The 23,587-nt window shown below is 44.6% G+C and overlaps 1 protein-coding gene across 3 annotated transcripts; it reads left to right on the forward strand.

The window, feature by feature from the left end:
- The first annotated feature begins 33 nt into the window (after positions 1–33).
- Positions 34–19,148, forward strand: PPP1R10 (protein phosphatase 1 regulatory subunit 10). Of its 3 annotated transcripts, none has more exons than XM_049653682.1 (20): positions 34–130; positions 670–1,191; positions 7,373–7,490; positions 8,175–8,261; positions 8,416–8,551; positions 9,791–9,842; positions 12,098–12,175; positions 12,565–12,738; positions 12,947–13,052; positions 13,165–13,277; positions 14,417–14,517; positions 14,777–14,924; positions 15,002–15,160; positions 15,262–15,508; positions 15,693–15,756; positions 15,857–16,051; positions 16,200–16,275; positions 16,523–16,636; positions 16,796–17,596; positions 17,886–19,148. In XM_049653682.1, exons 3-20 carry the CDS (start codon positions 7,384–7,386, stop codon positions 17,993–17,995), a joined length of 2,868 nt encoding a protein of 955 aa, XP_049509639.1. In that variant the 5' UTR covers positions 34–130; positions 670–1,191; positions 7,373–7,383; the 3' UTR covers positions 17,996–19,148. The 3 variants fall into 3 exon arrangements, with proteins under 3 accessions (XP_049509639.1, XP_049509638.1, XP_049509640.1); XM_049653681.1 differs by lacking the exon at positions 34–130 and adding an exon at positions 211–447; XM_049653683.1 differs by lacking the exons at positions 34–130; positions 12,565–12,738 and having other exon boundaries at positions 454–1,191.
- The last annotated feature ends 4,439 nt before the right edge of the window (positions 19,149–23,587 follow it).

The following is a 23,587-nucleotide window of genomic DNA, read 5'->3' on the forward strand; positions in this document are numbered from 1 at the left end:
CGTTTTTCCTAAACCAGTCATTACGATTCTTAGATCTCATACTAAGGGCTTGCGTTTTAAACAATTTTGAAGGGGATTTCGACCGACGTCTTCTCAATGCGCACGCGCCGGCCCGGTTCTACCAACCAGGGTGAGAAATGTTCTGGAGGACGGAAGTGGTGGAAGCAGAGGAAAGGGAGGTGCTAGGCTCTGCGGTCACGCGCTTGCCGGGGGGGCCAGGAAGGAGGCGGAAGAAGGTCCCGGGGGAGGAAGGGGCTGGGCGAAGGTGAAGGAAGGATAGCCAATCAGCTAGCGAGTTGTCTTTCGCGTTGGCCAATGAATTCATGCCTCGCGCACAATGTCTCGCGACAAGGGCGTTTCACTAGCATGTTTGGGCGCGTTGGGCGGCGTCCGGGTATAAAAGACTCCGCCCGAGCAGACAGCCGCCATTCTGGGGTTCGTTTAGAGGTAAGTTTGGGTGTTTTGTCGGTTGGAGGGTTAAGTTTTGTTGATTTTGTTGGACTGAGGAGGGGGTTAGGGATGGGTTATGTGGAGGGTCATGGCTTATAAAAGGCGGCTGTGTTCGGGATGGGACCTGGATGTGATTGGAGACAACAGATATGGTACTTTGGGTGTTTAAAGCAGCCCGTATTGATTATATCTTTCTCCCTTGTGTTCCTTTTATCCTAGGTTTGAATTTTCTCGGAGAAAGACAGGCCGGCCACGAGGAAAAAAACAAGCCGCAGCAACATCTAAGCCCTTGAAAGGATCCTGAGAGAGGGGGGAAAGGGAAAACCGCAGCCACCAGCCCAACCACTTGTGTCTTCTGCCCCTTCCCACCTATCTTGCCCACCCCACCAGCCCACGCTGCATGGGACTTGCAATCTGTGGCCGAAGGACCGTCACCACATAACTTCAAAAATAATCAACCACCCACCCTTCCCAAACCCACCCAAATTCACTCATCCAGCGTTTACTTTTTTGAATCCACTCAGAACTTTTTTTCTACGACCCCCCCTCCCTAAATGGAGTTGGGTGGGGGGAAAATGAATACTGAGTTGGCCTTCGTTTTTTTAAGAGACTTTTTGATCCAATGAGGCCCCCTAAATAATTGAGTTTTGGGTCTTGGTTGGTTGTTTTATTTTTTTTCTCCAAATTTGAGCCCCCTCCCCCCCTGAGCCCGAGGTGCTGACGTCGCAAAAAAATTGGATAGTAAGTGTCGAATTTTCCAAAACCAGCCTTGCAACAAGAAATCAACGTTTCCCGTTGTGAAACCAAAAATAATGAGAGGAAGAAATGAGACAATAGAACAAAATAGAGAACTGGAGAAGGACCAAGCCGGTCACTTAATCTCCATTAAAAAAGGGCCTTTGGTCTAAACAGTCTTGTTCTCTCTCCCCTGCCACCTACCTTCCTGCCCTGCTGCAGGCAAGGAAAGGGTGGAGGGAGGGCCAGCAAGTGAGGATTTTGATGGTTAACCCTTGGTAATCCAGCCAATTTCCAGACTGCCAAAGCCATAAGTGTTTGCTTTTTATAAGGAGGAATGGTTAACTTCCTCGTTAGCAGTCTTCAAAAGGGTTAATGAGCTCACATACAAAAGATGGTGGATCTTGTGGCCCAGAAGTCCCACTTCTTTGTGTGTGAGACAAGCAGGGCGCCTTTCAATTTGCCAGATTAATAAGCAATCTGTACATAAAGATTGCAGGGTAAGGAGATGGGCAGAGAAATAGTAGCTGGCTATGACTTTAAATGATTGTTAAATCCTCTCAATTTTAATGTAATTTGCTTGGGATATATTTGTGTGGTTAAAATAGGTGGCAATCTAGGAATAAAGATTGCAAGACACTTAATTCAGTACAAAACTATAATCTTAGTGCCAGTACATACAAGATAATGGGGAGGTAAAGAATGTTTTTAATTGTTGCAGGTTGCGCAGGTTATTTAAGAGGAAAAAAGTGATTAACATTTTAACTTGATAACGTTTTGGTGGGTGGGAATACAGTCTAATAGGGGGTGGAAAGGTTGGGAAATGTGGAATTCAGGAGTATAATTTTAAAAGCCATTTAGTGCAATTGAATGCTAGCTTTCTAAAAGATTTGTGTCGTTAAAAGGAATTTTTTTCTTCCCTGCTTCAATATGGCGACTTTCCTTGTCCTTTTGTCTTCAAAGCGGTGTTGCAGGTTGTGTCTTGGCCCATTTTTCTCCTGTCCTCCCACCTCAACCCTATTTGTTGAGAGGGGTCCAAGTCCTCCCCCTTTCCCTTTATAGGGAGGATGGGGGTGGTCGATGGTAGCAGGTTGAACCTCAATTGCAAATTCAATTCTTCCCCACAGAAAAATGTTCTTTTAAATATTTTAATTGGTTTTATTTTCACAACTCTCTTACTCAAATTAGGTTAAAGACCATTCAGGGTGGGTGGCTGGTTTGGGGTATTTTACTGAGAAGGGTTGTTTTCTAATGTAACTAGCTGCCGGCAGAGCCGGAATAGCTTTTTTAAGTTTTCCTCTTCTCCATTACAAAATGGCGTCGTCCCTGCTTCTTTGTTGTTTTTTCTCCCCCTTTTGCCATCCAGAGCTTAGGGCCGCCCTAGAAACTTGGTCAAGGGGGAGGAGCAGCATGGAAAGGTGATGTAATCAGCTTTCTTCCTCTCCACCCTCTTGAAACTCCACCCCTGAGCAGATGCTTTCTGGACTCCCTGTGCACGCTGCTGCTAGACAGGAAAAGACATTTTCTGTATTTTCTTTAGAGTATCTTTTATATTCTTAAGAGGGAAAAGCTTATAGGGATTAGGTCTTGAAGTTGTCCATCTCCTGGGCAGCTCTAGTTTTTATATTTAACAATCAAAGCCTGTTGCTTTTATTTTCATCTTCCTTCACTCATCACAACAGCTTGGAAATTTTCCCCGCTTCAGTTGCCAGGGGTGGAAAACCAGTCAAACCAACTATACTTTAAGACTGGGAGCCTTCTGGTGGTGTGTGCATGTGTGTGTGTGTGTGAGCTGTGTGTATGTATGTATGTAGGTGTGGCGTGGTGCGGGGGATACTGGGGAAAGGAGAACTTGTGGAAGTGACTTGAATAGACAAGTGGGGCCTAATACTGAAATGTGCCCTTTCTGTCCAGGAACCAGTCCTTGGGCCTGCATTTGGTCGCTTTGTATAATGAGACGGGGGAGGGTGGGTACCTGAAGACTTCTTTTAAATCACCCTTATTCCCTTATCCCACCTCTGGGTTTGGGGATAAACTCTTTGTGTTCAGTGCTGTGTCACGTTCTCCAGTTGCTTAGCTCCTGTACATTGGTACTAGGATGAGAAGTGAATAGGAAAGGAAGCGGCAGTTGTAAACTCAAGGCAGGGGGATGCAAGCTACGGTGTCTGGTAAGCAAAACCTTTCTGGTATTACATTTCAAAACCTTCATTTCTTTTTTCCAAAGAGCCACCCTTTTTGAATTTCTTTTTCCTTCCTTTAGAAAGAAATTCCTTAAAAACATTAATGGGAAAATAATGTCTTCATTTTTCAACTTGTGCAGTGCTTTAGCAGTTGGTGCATGTTCAAAGCCATGCCCTATCTGAGGGTGGTATTGGGTATCCTGTCCCTTATCTATCTTCCTCCAACTTTTTCAGTCAAATCTTTGTCCAACTCTCCATATACTTTTCATTTTTTAAAGTCCTGCCTTGAAGCGTGGAGTTTCTAGGCAAAATTGGAAAGCCCTTTTGAACACCTGTCCTGTGGTGACTTGGTGAGACTTCAGGGCTAATTTTCTGTTGGGTACTGATTCTCAAATTAGTGCTTAAACTTCTGGATTGGGTGGGAGGGACTCTTCCACATGTCTATTGACCACAAGTTTTTTATCTTTTAAGCAGTTTGCCATGTGCCTCTGCAGCATACCTTCCTTGGGAGCTGAACATTCTACCCATTGGGGTTCCTGATCTCTAGTGAACAGGGGATTAATAAAGAAGATCTTCCTTAACATGGGAGATAGGGAAACCACATCCATCCAGAGAACCTTGGAGAACCTGATCCTTGTAGTTTGTGGCCAGAGTTATTTTCTGGGATACTTTGCTGGCAGGTGGGGGGTGATTTTACATCCTTACTGAAAGGCAAATAAGGTTTCCGGGAGATCACTGTATCAGGTTTTCAAAAGAAGTTTAAGGGGTAGGGCTTATGCTTAGGAGAGGTAAGACCTTGTACATCACCCAAGAGACCTAATTCAGTTCACTGAGTCCTATTAGGAAATACCTCAAACACCAAGGAAAGGAAGGGTGGGGGGAGTGTAAGAGGTCAAGTACAAAACATTTTCATTTCCAGAAGTGCTAAGACTTCTCTAAGTCAAGGTAAACTCAGACTCCTTCCTTGTTATGAGTGTTGTGATTGTATTTAGAAGGGCTCTGATTTGCATAGGGTTTTTGTCCTGAACCAATTAAGTTCTTTTTTCTTGGTGATGGGTATGGAATAATTTTCGCCAAGCTAGATATTTTTCACCTTGTTAACTGAGTAACCCTCAAGGAAAACTCATTTCAGAGGCAGGAGTTGGTGTCACTTAAGGACTTTTTAAATTTCTGGTAAGAAAGGTAGAAAATTTCCCAGTGCCTTGTGTCAGTAGTGCTCATCTCTGCTTGCAAATATCCTCCATAAGAAGGAATGCACAGCTTAGGGGAAGGTGGAGATAAGGCTGGGGTTATTTCCCTCTCCCCAGCCCTTCTTATTCTGTATGTTCTATCTTGGAGGAAATTAAAAGAGCAAACGTCATGCCCTAGATTATTTTTGGTTCCAGAAAGCTTCCTCAAGCATTCATTCCAAGCTCCAGATATGACTAGGTAATGTTGACACTTAGTTATTGCCCCTCCTTCCCTGTTCAACTCCTTTGCCTTTTCCACTGTAGGCCTGTGCCAGGAATTTAGGTTCTTCATTTCTTTCCACTTGAGTGCCTTGTAGCTTCTTTCAGAATGTACTGACTTTGAAGTAAGGAAATTTGGTTGTAAGACATTTGGAGTCCTTAATTTTAGTGAAAACTAATTTGCCTATAGGAAAACCATGAGAAAACCCATTTACATTTTCTCACAATTGGCACTTAGGAGACAAAACTTAGTTTTTGTTAATTATACTTCCAAATTATAAATAGGAATAACAATGGTGGAAACCTAATATTTAATATATCTGCTTTGTCTTCTAGCTTCCCCTGATTATTCTTGCTTTTTATGAATGGGAATGAAAAAGTTGTCCCTTGTACCCATTTCCAGCAGAAGGCACTGGACAGAATTTAGCTTTGCACTCATTGGTCTCTTTCCTGGGGATGGTTATTCTCTTCTCTCTCACCCTCTTAAGTGAAGGAACATTTGAGCTCAGGTGACTTTTTTTGTTTCTGAAGGAAGTAGGGGGAGCAGTCCTGTTGATTTAGCTCGGACTTGGGTATGCCAAAGGTAGTTCTCCAAGGCGATGTATATCCTACTCTTGGTTTGAATCATTGGGATCAGCTGTATTTGGCTGGAAGGGGTGTGGGGGGGTAGGTAGCACTGGTTTAAAGTGTTACTTAATTGAAGGTTTTTGTCAAATTGTGTATATTTTGGTTGATGAAATGTATTACTTTGGATTCACTCATTGCTTTTTTAGTCCCCAACAAATGGGAAGTCGGTCTATATATATCCCATTGTGTCTGTGTATCTCTTGGTATAGTAGTGTCTATGGATCACTTTATATGGTGTCTTACTACATGGGAAAAAATGCCTTTATCTCCATGTCTGTCTCTAAGAATCATCACATTTCAGTGGATTTGGCTCATGGGCTTCTAATCTTATCCAGTATTCTACTTCAGTGTTTTTTTCTCTGACCTCAGGTTCTACCTGTCTTTGTGGAGGTTCCAGGGCAGCAGCAACAACAGCACAGTTAACCCAGAGTTGCTCACCTCTCGGAATTTCTTACCTTATCTCCTCTCTATTCAGCCCACAGGTTATGATCTCAAGAACCAGCCTCTTCCCTGTTTCTGCTGCTTCTTCCTTAGGTTGTTAGGACCTATCTATTTAGAAATTTGTTGGCCTTTTTGTTGAGAGGACTAAAAGGTTGAGATTGTTATGCTTTTTGATTTGTCTGAGAACATACAGAACGAATTTATGTTATTTTATAAGAAACTTGTTCTCTTTCCTGCACAAAATTCAGTCATCGTTGTAAAACACTGATTTTCCCACCCTTCTGCTGAAATTCTGTCTGTTATCTGTACTAGAAGCAGGAGGCAAGAAGTAGTTCTTGCCTCCTTTCTACCCAATGTTAACCTTATATTCCAAATGCAAGTATTACTGAGGGGGCTTTCTTTTTTGGTTCTCAGAAGTTTATATTTAGAGGTATTGTGGATAAAAATCCCAATCAGAGCCACATTGATTCAAGATTATCTTGGGTTCTGGCCTAGAAATTGCTTCACACTTCATCCCATAACAGAGTTTAGCTTTTAATGAGCTCCTTTTCTAACCTGGTCTAAAGTAGCTACTTAAGAATTTAATGGCATTTTTCCAGCTTCTAGCTCTACTCCATTCTTTTTGCCTCTGTGGTTTCTAATTTCAGGCCTTTCTTGAAGATCTTGGATGGTGGTGTGATTTTGGAGAGGAGTAGTGCTCAGATTTGTGTCTTTGCTTTTGAAATCACAAAGCAGTCTTTCTCTTGACTTTAAAACAATAAAAACATGTACAGTATTTGGTTAATGAATGACAGTTCTATTTAAGACTGAGGAGTGCCAGCTTGATATCTTTTATGTCCATTTGTCTCCATTTCTGGGAGCTCCCCTCAACTCTCTTGAGGGAAAGTTTCTGTTACCAAGTTTTATATCACCTGCCATTTTAGCTGATTTTCTCCTGGTGCAAGCAGAGCTCATCCTACCACTTGAGGTGATTATGGCTAAATAAGACTAAGATAAAAAGGAACCGACTAATCTTAGAAGACATTTAGCCCTGTCCAAGATTTGCCCAGTTCTTATTAAACTACAGGTTTTTTTCAGGCCAAATTTATCAGCTGCTAAGTAGAAACAGGAACTAATTAAGCAAAAATGCCTTGGAATGTTGAGTGTTTTGTTACAGGCACTTGTTTTTTAGCCCTAATACAATTTAGTGAAGTTAGCTATCTAGAAGGGATGTAACTGGGAGGAAGAGAGAAAGGTGTACTGCCCAGTCCATTGTCTTCCCATTCAGTCCTGTATTAGTACCATGCTTAACTTGCCAGGGCTTTTTTTCTCAGTGGTGTGATGGTCTGTGTTGATTTTTTCATATCTAGAAAATGGTGAGAGTAGTTCAATATAGATTGAATAATTAGTCACAGAATTTTGTCACATATAGAAATGGAAGTTATTAGAGGGCATAGTGGGACTGTCCTTGCCACCCACTTATTCTGTGGGTTTGCTTTGTCCTTGTCTTAGAAACCTCGATCATGGGTTCGGGTCCCATAGATCCCAAAGAGCTTCTCAAGGGCCTGGATAGCTTCCTTAACCGAGATGGGGAAGTCAAGAGTGTGGATGGCATTTCCAAGATCTTCAGGTGAGTCTGCCTATCTTTGGATTCATTGTGAGTAGAAGATATTGTATGTTGTAATATAACCTTAAGTAAGGCAGACAGGAATGAGTGTTCTTGGAGGGGAAAGGGAGAGTCAGTGGGAATATGATTGGAATCCAATAATTTTAGAGTAAGTGATAGGAAAAGGTGATCCCTTGGTTCCTGGCCATAATGGAATTTGAATATTTGGATATCCACAGTCTTGAGGGAGTCACACTTTGGAAGGAAGGGAGCAGGGGAGCAGAATTTTTGGTTGTTTTAGGTCACATTCCTTATACCCAAAGTGTTATTTTCCCTCAGGAACCTTCCAGTTCCCCAGTGGAAGGGAAAGAACTAAACCAGTCCTGAACAGACTGTGAACGGATGGCTGTTAGTGCTAGGTCTCTTGACCAGGAAGCAGAATCACGTGTGTCCTGTGTTAGAAGCAGTGATGCTTACCTCCCTGGATCAGAGACTTCAGTGTCTCCTGAATTGTCTTCCATCCTCTCATAGGTTTCCATTTCACTCTGGATCCATATCATCCTCCAAGAGGCTTGTGTGACCCTCCTACCCTGTAGCAAAGTCCCAAGTCATTAGGATTATTAATGCACTCCCACAGTTAGAGATGCTTCTGCTGAAAGAAGAGGCATTCTAGCTGCTCCATGTCTAACCTTAATTTCCCTCCTACAGTCTTATGAAGGAAGCACGAAAGATGGTGAGTCGATGCACTTACTTGAACATTCTCCTGCAGACCCAGTCACCAGAAATATTGGTCAAGTAAGTGGGGAGCTGGGCGGCTGAGATGGGAAGATGTTAGAAAGTGGGGGAGGTGAGGCCTGGGTTTCTAGATTATTGATGGGGGAGTAAGAGTGTGGGATGTGGCACTCCAAAACCTAGGAAGGTCATTACAGATTCTCCTACCTGCCTACAGGTTTATTGATGTTGGTGGCTACAAGCTTCTTAACAATTGGCTGACCTATTCAAAGACAACCAACAACATTCCCCTCTTGCAGCAAATTCTGCTGACCCTGCAGCACCTACCACTCACTGTGGACCACCTCAAGCAGGTACCTTAAGTCTTTACAACCCTAGTGCTTCCTTTTTGCATTAGCCTAACAGATAAAATACCCACAGTGGCACTGATGGCGTTGCAGTCTTGGGCCTGTGAAGGAGAGTGGTAGAAAAAAATAGGAATTTGGGGTACCTGGGTGACTCAGTTAAGTGTCCCGACTTCAACTCAGGTCATGATCCCAAGGTTCGTGGGTTCAAGCCCTGCGTCAGGCTCTGTGCTGACAGCTCAGAGCCTGGAGCCTGCTTTGGATTCTGTATCTCCCTCTCTCTCTACCCCTCCCCTGCTCATGCTCTGTCAAAAATAAATAAATGTTAAAAAAAAAAAAATTGAAAAAGAAAAAATAGGAATTTAGTATCAGAAAACTAAATTTAATAGATGTGTGGTTGGGGCACTTCATATATTTGAGCCTTAGTTTTCTCATCCATTACTGGGGTTTTGTTTTTTTTAAGTGACGTGCCACGTTTTTTTTTTTTTTTTTTAGGTTTTATTTATTTGAGAGAGAGTGCAAGTGGGGAAGGAACAGAGAGAGGGGGATAGAGAATCCCAAGCAGTCTCCGTGCTGCTAGGGCAGAGCCCAGTGTGGGGCTTGAACTCCTGAAACCACAAGATCACGAACTGAGCCGAAACCAAGAATCAGTTGCTTAACCAACTGAGCCGCCCAGGCACCCCTATTGTTGGTTGTTTTCAGGGTTAAGTATGAATATGTCTACAAAGGGGTGCCTGGGCGGCTCAGTCAGTTAAAGTGTCTAACTCATGGTTTCAGCTCAGGTCATGATCTCACAGTCAGTGAGTTCAAGCCCCATATCGGGCTTTGTGCTGTTAAGCCTCTTACTCTTGGTTTCAGCTCAGGTCATGATCTCACGCCTTCATGGGTTCAAGCCCTGCAACAGCAAGCCTGCTTGGGATTCTCTCTCTGTCCTCTGTCTCTCTGCCCCTCCCCAACTCATGCTGTCTGTCTGCTTCAAAATAAATAAACTTAAGGAAAAAAAAGAAATTGTGGCTGGACCACCTGTCTGGTTCAGTCGGAAGAGTGTGTCACTCTTGATCTTGGAGTTATGGGTTCAAGCCCAAGCCCCACCCACATTGGGTATTTAAAAATACCCAATACTTAAAAATACTTAAAAATAAAATCTAAAAAAGAATAAAAGAAACTGTGGGTGAGTTTGTGCAGTTGTTAACTCTGAGAGGATTTATTTTCCTCCTGGCACTTAACTTTTCTCCCCATCTCTCATAGAACAACACCGCCAAACTGGTGAAGCAACTGAGCAAGTCAAGTGAGGATGAAGGTAGGGGCCAGTCCTTACTTTCTGTCACAGCCCTTCCTCATTACTTCTACTTAGTTAATGCCATGTCTCACTTCCATCCTTGAACTGTCCTGTCACTCCTTGCTACCTCACCTTGCTTTTCTCTTTCTTTTAAAAATTGAGCTTCTCTAACCTGTCCTCTTTTCCTGTTCTCAACTCTGAATGGGATTTGTCCATTTCTCTACTGTTGAATGTAAAACAAGACACCACACTTTAGAAGCTGATTCTTAATATCTCTTGGTGTAAAAGGTATACACTTAAAATTCTTTGGGGAAAATAGCATCATCCTAGAGAGTGTCATCATCACTCTGTTTTTCTAAATATAAAGCATATTCTGAGACTTTCAGTGTGTATTTTCTTAACAACAGATAACACTATTTCTACCAGTAAACACCTTCCTTTAGGGCACGGACAGAATCCTGACTGCTGGAGTAGATAGATTATAGCTTTGGTGGCAACAGAGTCTTTCCTTTTCTAAGACAAAGCGTTGTGGACTCTTTGGCAAGGGCCATACAGTTCTGGCTTGAAGACAGAGCCTGGCTCCAGAAAGTTACAGCCTTTTCTTTAGTGGAAAAAAAAAGGGGGTTATACCCAGGGTACAAACCACAAGCACAAGACACCAGTATCCCACAAGTGAGCAGTATTCTAGCAGAGCTAATCCCCTGATCAGAATACAGGCTTGCTCTTTTGGCTGAAGGGAATGGTGTGCTAGGTCCTTTTGAAAAGAGGCTTTGGTGGTTTGGGTGTGGAAGGAGCATGTAGACCTGGGTAAGCCTATCTGAAGTTCCTTTAGCTATAGAGGAAAACACAGAAAACGTACAAAGATAAAGGGTTTAACTCACAGAATTGTTTCAGTGAAAGACCTTTTCTAGCTTTCTATTCTTTTAGCTGTATTAATTCTTGGTTTTTAAGCCCTTTAAATACTGAGCACTTCTGATTTGTGATATCACAAGTATCTTTAATAATAATTTGTAATGTAAAAATACATTACAGAAGATCCTTTTAAATCATTGCCCATCTCTTGTTTCTTCATTGTCGGGTATATTGTTCTCTGTTTTCCAGTTGGCTCAATTGTATGCTGCCACTTTTGAATATAGGTGTAATTCTTGTATAATTTCTTTGGATACTGTAATTTATATATTCCTTATAGACTGTAAAGTTTCATTAGACCATAATTTCATTTGGTCCAAAAAGGTTTATAATATCCCTGCATTGGGGATGCCTTAGGGTTCATGTTGCCTTAAGTATAGAAATTGCTGGTTTTGTGAGTATTTGAAAAGTTAGGTTTTAATGTTTTAAACAATCTCATTATTAAGTGAGTCTGTAAGTGAAAGTGTTGGTAAGAGGAGGGGTGCCATAGATACGTTATTTGCCAAGTACAAAAGCCAAGAGCTGTAAAGGATTTTTTAAAGTTTATTTATTTTTGAGGGGGGGAGGGGCAGAGAGAGAGGAAGAGAAAGAATGCCAAGCAGGCTCAGTGCTCTGAGCATGGAGCCTGATAAGGGGCCTGATCTCACGAACTGTGAGATCATGACCTGAGCTGAAACCAAGAGTTGGATGCTTAACCAGCTGAGCCACCTGGGTCAGACTCTTGGTTTCGGCTCAAGCCATGATCTCACGGTTCCTGGGTTCCAGTCCCAAATCCAGCTCTGTGCTGGCAGCATGGAGCTTGTTTGGTATTCTCATATTCTCTCTCTCCTTCTTTCTGCCCCTCCCTTGCTCATGCTTGCTCTCTCTCAAACTTAAAAAAAAAAAAAAAAAGATGGATCTAAATCTGCCTCCTTTGAACTTTGTCTTTAGGCACAACACAAACTAATACTGGTTAGGGGAAGAGCATTGGCACTGGCTTCGTTCTGGTTTTCTAGCTTTCTCTTTCTCACTTTGTGAAGGAGGTTTAAAAATCTTTGGAATATAACAACCACATGAAGTATATATAAAACAACTGATGTAGTTTTTATAATGTATTCTGTGTGTAATTGATGTTCATTCTCCCTCTTCCCCACCTCTGCCCCGCCTCCCCTCCCAGTGTTGAATTGGAATAGAAGACTGCTATATGATTCATCTTTCCATTTTGAAGAGTTTGGTTTTTCAGCCTATCCCATGTTTTTCTTAAAACTCTGAGTTACTTTTTTTGTTACACAGGTTTTCACAGTATATCTTTAAACATCTCTGTTTTCTGTTATTGGAAGAGTAATATTTTTAATTACTTAGGCATTTCCCCTTACTCTCACCTGTAGAGCTCCGGAAATTGGCTTCAGTCCTTGTCAGTGACTGGATGGCTGTCATCCGCTCCCAGAGCAGTACCCAGCCTGCTGGTAAGCTCCTTAGTCTTTTATCCCTTGTATTTATTTCTTTCCCACTGGGACATGGCTTTCAGTACCTTTAGCCTGCTTCATCTCTGAGAGTCTTTCTCTTTAAGTAAAATCCTTTTCTGCTTTGTTTTTGTTTTTTTTTTTTTTTAATTTTTTTTTTTTTTTTAACGTTTATTTATTTTTGAGATGGAGAGAGACAGAGCATGAACAGGGGAGGGGCAGAGAGAGAGGGAGACACAGAATCTGAAACAGGCTCCAGGCTCTGAGCTGTCAGCACAGAGCCTGACGCGGGGCTCGAACTCACGGAGTGTGAGATCATGACCTGAGCTGAAGTCAGACGCTTAACCGACCAAGCTACCCAGGCGCCCCTCTGCTTTGTTTTTTAACAACAGAGAAAGATAAAAAAAAACGTAAAGAAGAGGGGAAGAGTCGAACCACCCCTCCTGAGCGACCCTTGACTGAGGTGAAGGCTGAGACCCGGGCTGAGGAGGCCCCAGAGAAGAAGAAGGAGAAGCCCAAGTCTCTACGAACCACAGCACCCAGTCATGCCAAGTTCCGTTCCACTGGTAGGGCTGTTGACTAGTCTTGGGACAGTCTGTGGGCGGATGCATACCTAGGGTCTTGTGGTGGAATAGCCGATTTATGAAACGGCACACACATGGAAGAGGGAAGACTAGTGGGTGAAGCTTGGACTGGATGAAGATTTGGGGTTGGACCAGGGAAGAAGAGTTAAGAGAGTTCAACCCCAATATCGTGTTTTTTTCCTTCCGCCAGGGCTAGAGCTGGAGACCCCATCTTTGGTGCCTGTGAAGAAGAATGCCAGTGCAGTGGTGGTTTCTGACAAGTACAACCTTAAACCCATCCCCCTCAAGCGTCAGAGGTATGGACCACATCCTGGGTTTCTGCGTGGGTTATGTCTGTGGACACGAGGGAGAAAGAAGGGGCAAGTCACGGTGAATCAGAGATGTTGTTGACCATTCCTCTTCTGACAGCACCACAGTTGCTCCAGGAGATGCTGCCCCCCCTGCAGAGAAGAAATACAAGCCACTGAACACCACACCCAATGCCACCAAAGAGATCAAAGTGAAGATCATCCCACCACAGCGTGAGTCTAAAGTGAAGGAATATACTTGGAATTGGGAACAAACCCTTTTCATGGGAATGATTGTTGGGGGGTAGGTAGGGGATTGATTTCTTCATGTCCTAAGTGTGTGTGTGTCTTAATTTTTGCACTTCTGGAGCTCCCCTTTCATAGGATTACTTAGGGGTACTTTTAGAGATGGTATTGGGAGGTATGTGACTGGTTAGGAGCACTCCCAGCTGCAGGATATTCTGTCATGTCAATGGGGGCTGGCTTCTTCAGTTATCTGAGCTCTAATTCATACTTAAAGCTACAAATTGTTTGCCTTTAAAAGAAAGAAAGAATAGGGGTGCCCAGCTGGCTCAGTTGGAGGAGCATGCAATTCTTGATCTCCAGGTCATGAGTTTGAGCGCTGCATTGGGTATAGAGATTACGTAAGATAAAAATAAAATTTTTTAATAAATTTTTCATAAATTTTATAAAAATAAAAAATTTTTTTAGTAAGAATAACAAGCATTTCTTATATGAATCCAGCATATGCTTCCTGGCACCTTGAACTTATTATGTCCTAAGTTTTGTTGTTTGTCTTGTTTTGTTTTTAATCCTTTTCTTTTTTTTTCATTACTACTATTATTTTTTAAAAGTTTATTTTGAGGGGCGCCTGGGTGGTTTAGTTGATTTAAATATCTGACTTTGACTCAGGTCATGATCGAGGCTCAGGTCACGTGAGCTCGAGGCCTGTGTCAGGCTGTGTGCTGACAGCTCAGAGTCTGGAGCCTGCTTCAGATTCTGTGTCTCCCTGTCTCTCTGCCCCTCCCCTGCTCACGTTCTGTCTCTCTTTCTCAAAAATAAATAAACATTAAAAAAAAAAAAACTCCATGAAAGTTTATTTTGAGAGAGAGAGAGTGCATGCATGGGGAAGGGGCAGAGAGAAAGGGGAAGAGAATCCCAAGCAGGCTCTGCACTGTCAGCACAGAGCCCTATGTGGGGCCTGAACCTGAGCCAAAGTGGGACTCTTAAATGACGGAGTCACGTAGGCAGCCCTTATGATGTCCTAAGTTGGAGTAGGGTCTCCATTGGCCCATTTTCTGCCCAGATTTGTGTATAGGAATAGAATTGTGAAAGAGTCTAATGATTCCATGTTATGCTTTTTCCTTTTATAGCTATGGAGGGCCTGGGCTTTCTGGATGCGCTCAATTCAGCCCCTGTTCCAGGCATCAAAATTAAGAAGAAGAAGAAGGTGTTGTCACCTACAGCTGCCAAGGTATGAGCCCTGGGCAGTAGGTGTCAGTGACAGGATGTCAAAAGTAAAGTAGAAGGAAGGGAAGGGTTTAGCAGGTAGGGGTGGTTAGGGAGGACAACAAGATGTAGGCTGGGGTGCGGGTGGGAGGTTGGCAATGTGAGAGACAAAGTCTTCCTTTATAGGAACTCATGGGAGATTCTGTCTAGGACCATGGACTAATTGCCTTACCTTAACTTTGGCTTTCTTATCAGCTCATTAACTTCTTTTTCTTTCATTATAGCCAAGCCCATTTGAAGGGAAAACGAGCACAGAACCAAGCACAGCCAAGCCTTCTTCCCCAGAACCAGCACCTCCTTGTGAGCCTATGGACACAGACCGCCCAGGAACCCCAGTTCCCCCTGTTGAAGTCCCAGAGCTCATGGATACAGGTAAGTCTAGAAATTGGTTCAGATTTGGGGGTTTTCTGAAAGAAAGGGCCTGCGTCTAAAACCTCTTTTGCTTACAGCTTCTTTAGAGCCAGGAGCACTGGATGCAAAGCCAGTGGAGAGTCCTGGAGATCCTAGCCAGCTGACCCGGAAAGGCAGGAAGAGGAAGACTGTGACATGGCCTGAGGAGGGCAAACTGAGAGAATATTTCTATTTTGAACTGGATGAAACTGAACGAGGTTAGCGTGTGTAGATTCCTGTATAGTAGGTGGGTACAGAGAGTTTAAAAAGGACGTGGTTGTACTTACTTTTGCTCTTGTTTTTTTCTCCTTGCCAATAGTAAATGTGAATAAGATCAAGGACTTTGGTGAGGCAGCTAAACGAGAGATACTGTCAGACCGACATGCGTTTGAGACGGCCCGTCGTCTGAGCCATGACAATATGGAGGAGAAGGTGCCCTGGGTGTGCCCGCGACCCCTGGTTCTACCCTCACCTCTTGTCACCCCTGGAAGCAATAGCCAGGAGCGATATATCCAGGCTGAGAGGGAGAAAGGAATCCTTCAGGAGCTCTTCCTGAACAAGGAAAGGTGAGCAGAACAGGGTTTACGCTCTAGGCATGAACCATATCCGTATTAAGTGCTTGGACTGCTGAGGGGAACATGCGCTCTGGGGTAATTCAGAAGGGGGTGTAGGCTAGGAGGGAATGTGAGAGCTTGAATAAATAATTTGACTATCTTTTTTTTCCCTTATTACCTGTGATATTCCTAATAGTCCTCATGAGCCTGATCCTGAGCCCTATGATCCTGTACCCCCGAAGCTCATCCCCCTAGATGAGGTGAGCGAATGCTATGTGGCAATGGAGACTGTGATTGATTTTAATGTGTCTTTCACATTTCATTTCCATTTCAAATGGAATTGTTCTCCTGTTCTTGCAGGAGTGTTCTATGGATGAGACCCCATATATTGAGACCCTGGAACCCGGGGGAGCTGGTGGCTCACCTGATGGGGCAGGTGGCTCCAAGTTGCCTCCTGTCCTAGCCAATCTCATGGGAAGCATGGGTGCTGGAAAGAGCCCCCAGGGTCCTGGAGGAGGGGGCATCAATGTCCAAGAGATCCTCACCTCCATCATGGTAAGAGTCCACCTTCCTCATTTCCATTTTCTCTGGAATCTGCTTGTCTTTTTACGCTAATACTCATCTTCTCACTTACCCCCTCATCTGCCTCTCTTTTCTCTGCCAGTTGTTAACCTTGCTCTCTATTCACCTTGCCTCCTCACAGGGTAGCCCAAATAGTCATCCCTCAGAGGAACTGCTAAAGCAACCAGACTATTCAGACAAGATCAAGCAGATGCTGGGTAATCACCAGGGCCAGCCCTGGGGCCTGGGGGGAGAAAGCCTACTTTGGGGTGTGGGGAGCAGGGTTCACAGACAGTGGTGAGCCAGGGGTATTGCTGCTAGATGGGGAGGGGAAGACTGGATAGAGCATTGCTCTGCCAAGTTGGTCTGAGAGGGCCAGAGGGGCGTACCTAAGTAGGAAGTCATGCCACTCTTCTAGAATCCTCTTGCTGACTGTTCTCTTTTTTTTTTTTTTTAAATTAATAGTGCCACATGGATTATTAGGCCCTGGTCCAATAGCCAATGGTTTCCCACCAGGAGGCCCTGGTGGCCCCAAGGCCATGCAGCACTTCCCCCCTGGACCTGGGGGACCTATGCCAGGTAGGTGGTAAACGAGAGGTTGGAATGGGTTTACCTGCTTGATTTTGGTATGGTAATAGTGTAGGTTGACCAAAAGGTGGGAGGAGATAGTTTAGGCTGGGAGAGGCTGTCCCTGAGTGTAACAGGTAACTGTTGCTGTTTCTGTTTTCCCCCTAACAGGTCCTCATGGAGGCCCCGGTGGGCCAGTGGGTCCACGTCTCTTGGGTCCCCCACCCCCTCCACGAGGGGGTGATCCCTTCTGGGATGGCCCGGGTGACCCCATGCGGGGTGGCCCAATGCGGGGGGGTCCAGGACCAGGTCCTGGACCGTACCATAGAGGCCGTGGTGGCCGAGGAGGAAATGAACCTCCTCCTCCTCCTCCCTTCCGAGGGGCCAGAGGAGGTCGCTCTGGAGGAGGACCCCCAAATGGAAGAGGGGGCCCTGGTGGGGGCATGGTTGGAGGTGGTGGGCATCGTCCTCATGAAGGCCCTGGTGGGGGCATGAGCAGCAGCAGTGGCCATCGTCCCCATGAAGGCCCTGGCAGTGTCATGGGTGGTGGGCATCGCCCCCACGAAGGCCCTGGTGGTAGCATGGGTGGAGGTGGGGGACATCGTCCCCATGAAGGCCCTGGCGGTGGCATGGGCAGTGGCAGTGGACATCGTCCCCATGAAGGCCCTGGCAGTGGCATGGGCGGAGGCAGTGGACATCGTCCCCATGAAGGCCCTGGTGGAGGCATGGGTGCTGGTGGCGGACATCGCCCCCATGAAGGCCCTGGTGGGAGCATGGGTGGAAGCAGTGGACATCGCCCCCATGAAGGTCCTGGACATGGAGGGCCCCATGGCCACCGGCCTCATGATGTCCCTGGTCACCGAGGCCATGACCATCGCGGGCCACCGCCTCATGAGCACCGTGGCCATGATGGCCCTGGCCATGGAGGAGGGGGCCACCGAGGGCATGATGGAGGCCACAGCCATGGAGGAGGTGAGAATAGTTCCTGCTCCCTGTATGGTTTTTGGTGTTCCATACAAGTTGTTGGGGGAGCATTAGTACCCCAGGTGTGCTAGGCCAAACATGAGGTCACCTCATTCTCAGCATGCATTCAGTTCCTACCCTTTGCCCTTCCCCCAAATCCATAAGATTCCAGGTCTCCCTGAAAGAGAAGTTTTCAGGATGCTGTGGATGGGGTGGGGGTGGGAGGAAGTGGGGGTGAGGGTGGCATTGACCTCTGTCTGCCGTTTTTTATCTAACCATTCCACCGTCATTTCCACAGACATGTCAAACCGCCCTGTTTGCCGACATTTCATGATGAAGGGCAACTGCCGCTATGAGAACAACTGTGCCTTCTACCACCCGGGTGTCAACGGGCCCCCTCTGCCCTAGGGACCACCTCCTCTGCCCCACCCACACACACCCCTGTGGACTGCAGCCTTGCTCCTTCTACCCTGTTATGGCTTCTGTGAGGCCCACTTTTCCCCTTTCCCCAGCTGATGAGGAGCCGGCCCCCTCAGTTCCCACCTGCTTGGGTTTCTGGGGGTTTTCGATCACTGGTGCGTATTGATGTACATATTTTCCTCCAGTCTGGGGAGGAGAGACTGGATACATTCTGTACCCTGGACTGCTGAAGAGAAGACCCAGTTGGCTTCATTTTTTGAGGAGATTTGCCCTATAACCCCAAATCCCTTTCCAGTATTGCCCTTAATGCCTGAGAACCTAAAGCTGGTTATCCTGGAGAACACCTCTAACTCTCCTATTGTGGGTCCTCCACATGCACACAGAACTGACATGGGATCAGCTGCACTTATGAAATCATCCCAGCCAAGTTCATTATTCCTCATGGGGGTGGGGAGATGGTAAAAGGGGTATTATATATCCCACTGCACTGAGAGGGCTCAATTAGGCTGGATTTGAGTTCTGGAAAATATCATCCCCACTTCTGCCCTGACACAGGCTTTACATTGAGTCCTTTCTCAAGACTTTGCAACCTTCTGTGAACACCCAAGTCTGCATCATGGGTCTGTTAGGTTCAGTGATGGCCAATTCACATCTGCATCCAGTGGAAGTTTTAGCTGGTATAGGTAAGGCTGCTGGTGTTGGTCCACCCTTGCCTACAACTCATTCTGGAAACTTTGTAAAACACTTCAGTGAGACCAGCTTTTCATCAACTTGCCCAGCACGCTGGGCCTGACAGTCACACTACATGCACTGCCTTCAGGAGTTGGCGCACTCTTTGCCCCCACCTGGAACCTTGTTGGTGTGAGGCCTCTGGCTCCCTTGCCCTGTCAGCCACCTCTGAATCCCACCAGGTGCCTTCCTGGGTGGGTGCAACAAGCTGACTTGCCCTTCCCCAGCCCTCTCCTTCACATGTCTCGGCATCAGTTGTTTTCTGTGAAAACAGTGGATTGGTTGGCTTTTGTGCAGGGTCTTGGGTTAGAGCCACAATGGATTTGAGGGATGAGTATTTTCTTTTTTTCTTTTGGTTTTGTATATTTTGTACATTAATAATAAACAGTGGAAAGAGAAGCAGCTTATTTAACCCCTAGTGTGTTTGGGCTCTTTGTTTAAAACCCAGCCATTATCTGCTGTTTGAGGTACATTAGGACAAACATTTGTGGAGTGTGTTTTCAGTTCTTGAGCTAACATTTATTCTGTGAGGTCAGTGTTGGTATTAAGTGAAACACTTAAGGAATATTTTGAACATAAAACACCCATAGGTACAGAGTAAATCCCATGGGTCAACATTCTTTGAGTAAGCATTGGGACCTAGGGGAACACAGCTTTTCACAGATTGCTGGAGCTACAGATGGTGTAGGTGGACATTCACTTCAACATCCCTGTGGAGTTGCTTAGGGAAGGAATTTAAGTGAGGGTGGGTGAAAGGAGGAAAAGCTGGTGGCTCCTATTAAGAGCAGTTCCAGTGGAGAAAGTGAAGAAAAGCAGAAAATGTACGCTCCTCCTCCCCCAAGAAGTGTCTTTGCAAAATAGAGGTCACTATACTAAGGCTGCTGCTAGATGATCCTGGATTTTTTTTTTTTTTAATTATTTTTTAGAGAGTGCATGAGCAGGGGAGGGGCTGAGGAGAGAGGGAGACAGAGGATCCAAAGCGGGCCCTGTGCCAAGAGTGGAGAGCCTGATGTGGGGGTTGAACTCGAACTATGAGATCATGACCTGAGTCAAAGTCAGATGCCCACCCAACTGAGCCACCAAGGTGTCCTGATGATGCAGGATTCTTAAGGGCAAGTATTGAGAGCCTAGTTGATGGAGTAAGATTCTTGGGGAGACAGGTCTTAGAGATCAGAACATAGGATTACTACAAATAAGTTTTGCTAATTTTGAAATGGGAAATTAGAATTATAGTGCATTTTGAGGAGGAAGGTGGGGATATTGGGGCATGGGTTAAGAACAGTGGTCTTCAGGAGCACCTAGCTTGCTCAGTAGAGCATGTGGCTCTGGATCTCTAGGTCATGAGTTTGAGCCCCATGTTGGGCATAGAGATTTCAGAGAAAGCAGCTCGTTTTGGGGCACCTGGCTGGCTCAGTACAGCATGCAACTTGATCTCGGGGTTGTTTGAGCCCCACACTGGGCACAGATTAAAAAAAATTTTTTTAAAAAGGAACAGTTTTCAACCTTTTAGTGTTCATCAGAATCAACTGAGGGGCTTATTAAAAGACATGAGGAATGGGGTCCAGCAAATTTTCTAATTGAGTAGTTCTGGGATGGATCTAGAGATTTTGCATTTCTAACAAGTTCCCATGTGTTGCTGATGCTGATCTGGAAAACACTGAAAGACACTGCCCTAGAACACAGGATTGGTCACACGAGGGCATAACCTAAATTTCACAGGTGTCATTTACATTTAGCAAGGCCAATGGGGCTAATTTTATCTTCTCTTTGCTGAGTCCTCAGAGGGGTTGTGCCCAGTCAGCGTATACAAGCTCTGTGCACTTAGGACCTGAGAAAAGCACCTAAAAAGAGGTAAAATAGGTAAAAAAAAAAGATTTAAAAATAAAAAATAAAATATGAATGAAGTAGGGGTGCATGGCTGGCTTGGTCAGTGGAGTGTGCAACTCTGGAGCTTAAGGGTGTGTGCTGGAGCCCTACGTTGGGGGCAGAGATTACTTAAAAATTTTTTAACGTTGAAAAAAAAAATGTAGTAGTACCAGCTCAAGTGGAAAAATCTAGTGGGCCACTCTCTGGCTTGTGCTTCCCTATCTCTGGCATCAAGCCACAAGAACTTTTAGAGCTCAAAGTTTTTTCTACGTTAATTTAAAATTTAGTTCAGCCATTTTTCTTTCAAATTCTCCATGGAAATCCAAAGCGACCCATTTCCATGCCTTCACCAATTCCCCTGCAGGCACTTCTCTCCATTTCAGCTGGTCTGTTCTTCCTTTCTGCTTCCATTCCCCCTGCCCCTGAAATACCCTTTCAACTTTAGACATTCTCTGTCAACCCCACCCAAAGCACACCAGTTCCATCTCCAATTCTAGATCATCACTGTTCTAGTTTCCCCATTCCTGCTCCTGGGCAGTAAACCTAATGTTGCAAAAAAACACAAATCCTACCATCTTGACACCAACTCAACACTTACTGCTACTTGGCAATTCCTCTTGATTGGCACCCAAGCTCCTGAATGAGATCCATCCAGTGTGAGCACCATTTCCTCTTCACCTGAAAATATCTGAGCCTATGTGATCTTCCTTTCCCAGAGGAAGAAGGGTATCAGTTTCCAAGGCAGTATCTAACCCTCTCTCAGCATCTCCTCTACCCACTCAACTATTCACCCAGCAGCCAGAACAATTTTGTAAAATCAAAACACGGGCACCTGGGTAGCTCAAATGGTTGTGTCGGACTCTTGATTTTGGCTCAGGTCATGATCTCCTGGTTCATGAGATGGAGCCCCACGTTGGGCTCTGTGCGGACAGTGCAGAGCCTGCTTGGGTGTTCTCCCTCTCTGTGCCCCTCCCACTCTTTCAAAAACAAATACACATTAAAAATAATAAATTCTCACCACTGTGTGAGAATGGCCTCCCATTGCTCCTCAAACAGTATCCCAACTCACCATCAAGGCTTACAGGCTCTGAGTGTCCTGGCCCCTGCTCTATCTCAAGCTGCCTATCTTGTCTATGTCAAGCTCTTCTGGCTCCAGGGTCCCTGAAACACTATGGTTTCTTCCCTGAGGGCTCTTCTTTTCCACTCACCTAGTTCCTTCACTACCTTCAGGCCTTGGCTTTAATGTTATTCCTGAGAAGTCTTATTCACTGGATTTAAAGCCCACCCCCTACCCTTTCTATCCTAGCTCCAAAGGCAGCAGAGTTCCTATCCTTGCACTAACAGAATCCCAAGCGATGCTCATGCTGCTGGTCTGGGACACTTTGAACATCACTACCCAGAACAGCCAGTTCGGTGTCCCAGTTGTTGCATTAGTACTGGCCACAAAATGGCAACTTTGGATACTCCCATGCTGTATGGCCACAAGGCTCATTCCTGGTTTTCACTTTTCTTATTGTAGTTTCTTACTGTAGTGTACTGGCACTATTTCCTAAAATCTCTTTGTGTGTTCCTAAAACACAGTGCTATCCTGGCTCTCATGCTCTTCCAGGACTCACGCTTTGGTTACCCTGTCCACATTTTACACAGAGGGAAAACATCCAGGACACTGGAGTCAGCTAAACAAGAGCCATCATATCAGCAACAACCATCTCTGTTGAGGGCAGATGATTGTGGGCAGGTCGGTGTCCTCTGTTTCATTAGGAAGGTATGCAGAAGAATCTCTGCTTTTCAAAACCATTTCTATGGTAGTTATTATGTACATTAGTGCATGACTTATAGATAATAAAAGTTGTCTATGAGTAAGAATATTTGTTAACAAAATTCCATTTTCCAGGCTTTGGGTTATCCATACATACTGTACCATATAAACCATATTTTTTGTTCTTTTTGCATTGTATTTTTTTGCCCACATTTAAGTGCATTATTAATAACTCCATTACTAAGTATGTATATTGAAGGAAAAAGTACAATTTGTGTCCATGTATGGAAGCTGTTTTGAAGCATCAAGTACTTGTAGTGAAGTTGATAAAAAACTTGAAATGCAAAATTTTGGTATTCGTTTTATAAATAACATTCCTATATATTTTATGCATCATCTCATCTAGACCAGTGAACTGAAAAGTGTAGAGTGTAATGTGAAACACATCTAACAAAAAAATTTAAAACACTTTAGAAAATAATTGCCTAATCCCTTAATAATCCTACAAGGTACTTTTTTTTTTTTTGGTTTATTCATTTATTTTGAGAGTGCACAAGCAGGGGAGGGGCATAGTGAGAGAGGGAGAGAGAGGAACCCAAGCAGGTTCCGTACTGTCAGCACAGAGCCTGATGCGGGGCTCCATCTCACAAACCATGAGATGGTGACCTGAGCCAAAATCAAGAGTCAGTCAGTTAAGACTGAGCCACCCAGGTGTCCCTAGGTACACACTTTCAATCTTTTTACAGATGAGAAAACCAGTACAAGAGGCTAAGTAGCCTGTCCAACATCATACTGTTAGTAAGTAGACTTGAAACCTGGCTCCCATTACTTCACATAATTGTGGAAATTACTTTACATAAAACATCTTACTCAGGTGCTTGGTTTAAGACCCTGATTTTTTCCCCTCAAATTCCATAAGAGGAGTAGTTCCTTTCTAATTTGAGATGTTCCCTAACAACACTATTTCCACACCAAAACTACAAAATCTGTACCTCAGGCTATTACTTATTCACTTGGTCAAAAAATAGTCTCCCCAAAATAGATATCCAAGCTGTCAGACTTAACCAAACAGCTCCTCATATTCCCTCTGGAACTGGATACATCAGATCATTCTCTTCTTTCTCCCCAACTCCCACACATCTCTCCCATCCTTTCCTTCCCATGCCTCCCCTACCCTAGTTCAGCATTTAGTTACCTCACCCACAACAAGTTATGGATTCCATTCC

This window comes from Panthera uncia (assembly GCF_023721935.1).
Source record: "Panthera uncia isolate 11264 chromosome B2 unlocalized genomic scaffold, Puncia_PCG_1.0 HiC_scaffold_24, whole genome shotgun sequence".
NCBI classification, from domain to species: Eukaryota; Metazoa; Chordata; class Mammalia; order Carnivora; family Felidae; genus Panthera; species Panthera uncia.

What these genes read in the sequence shown, in the direction of transcription:
- PPP1R10 (XM_049653682.1), top strand. Translation starts at nt 7,384, where the DNA reads ATGGGTTCGGGTCCCATAGATCCCAAAGAGCTTCTCAAGGGCCTGGAT. An exon ending in CAAGTCAAGTGAGGATGAAG is followed by an intron (nt 9,843 to 12,097) that starts GTAGGGGCCAGT and finishes TCTCACCTGTAG; the next exon opens with AGCTCCGGAAATTGGCTTCA. An exon ending in CTCTTCCTGAACAAGGAAAG is followed by an intron (nt 15,509 to 15,692) that starts GTGAGCAGAACA and finishes TATTCCTAATAG; the next exon opens with TCCTCATGAGCCTGATCCTG.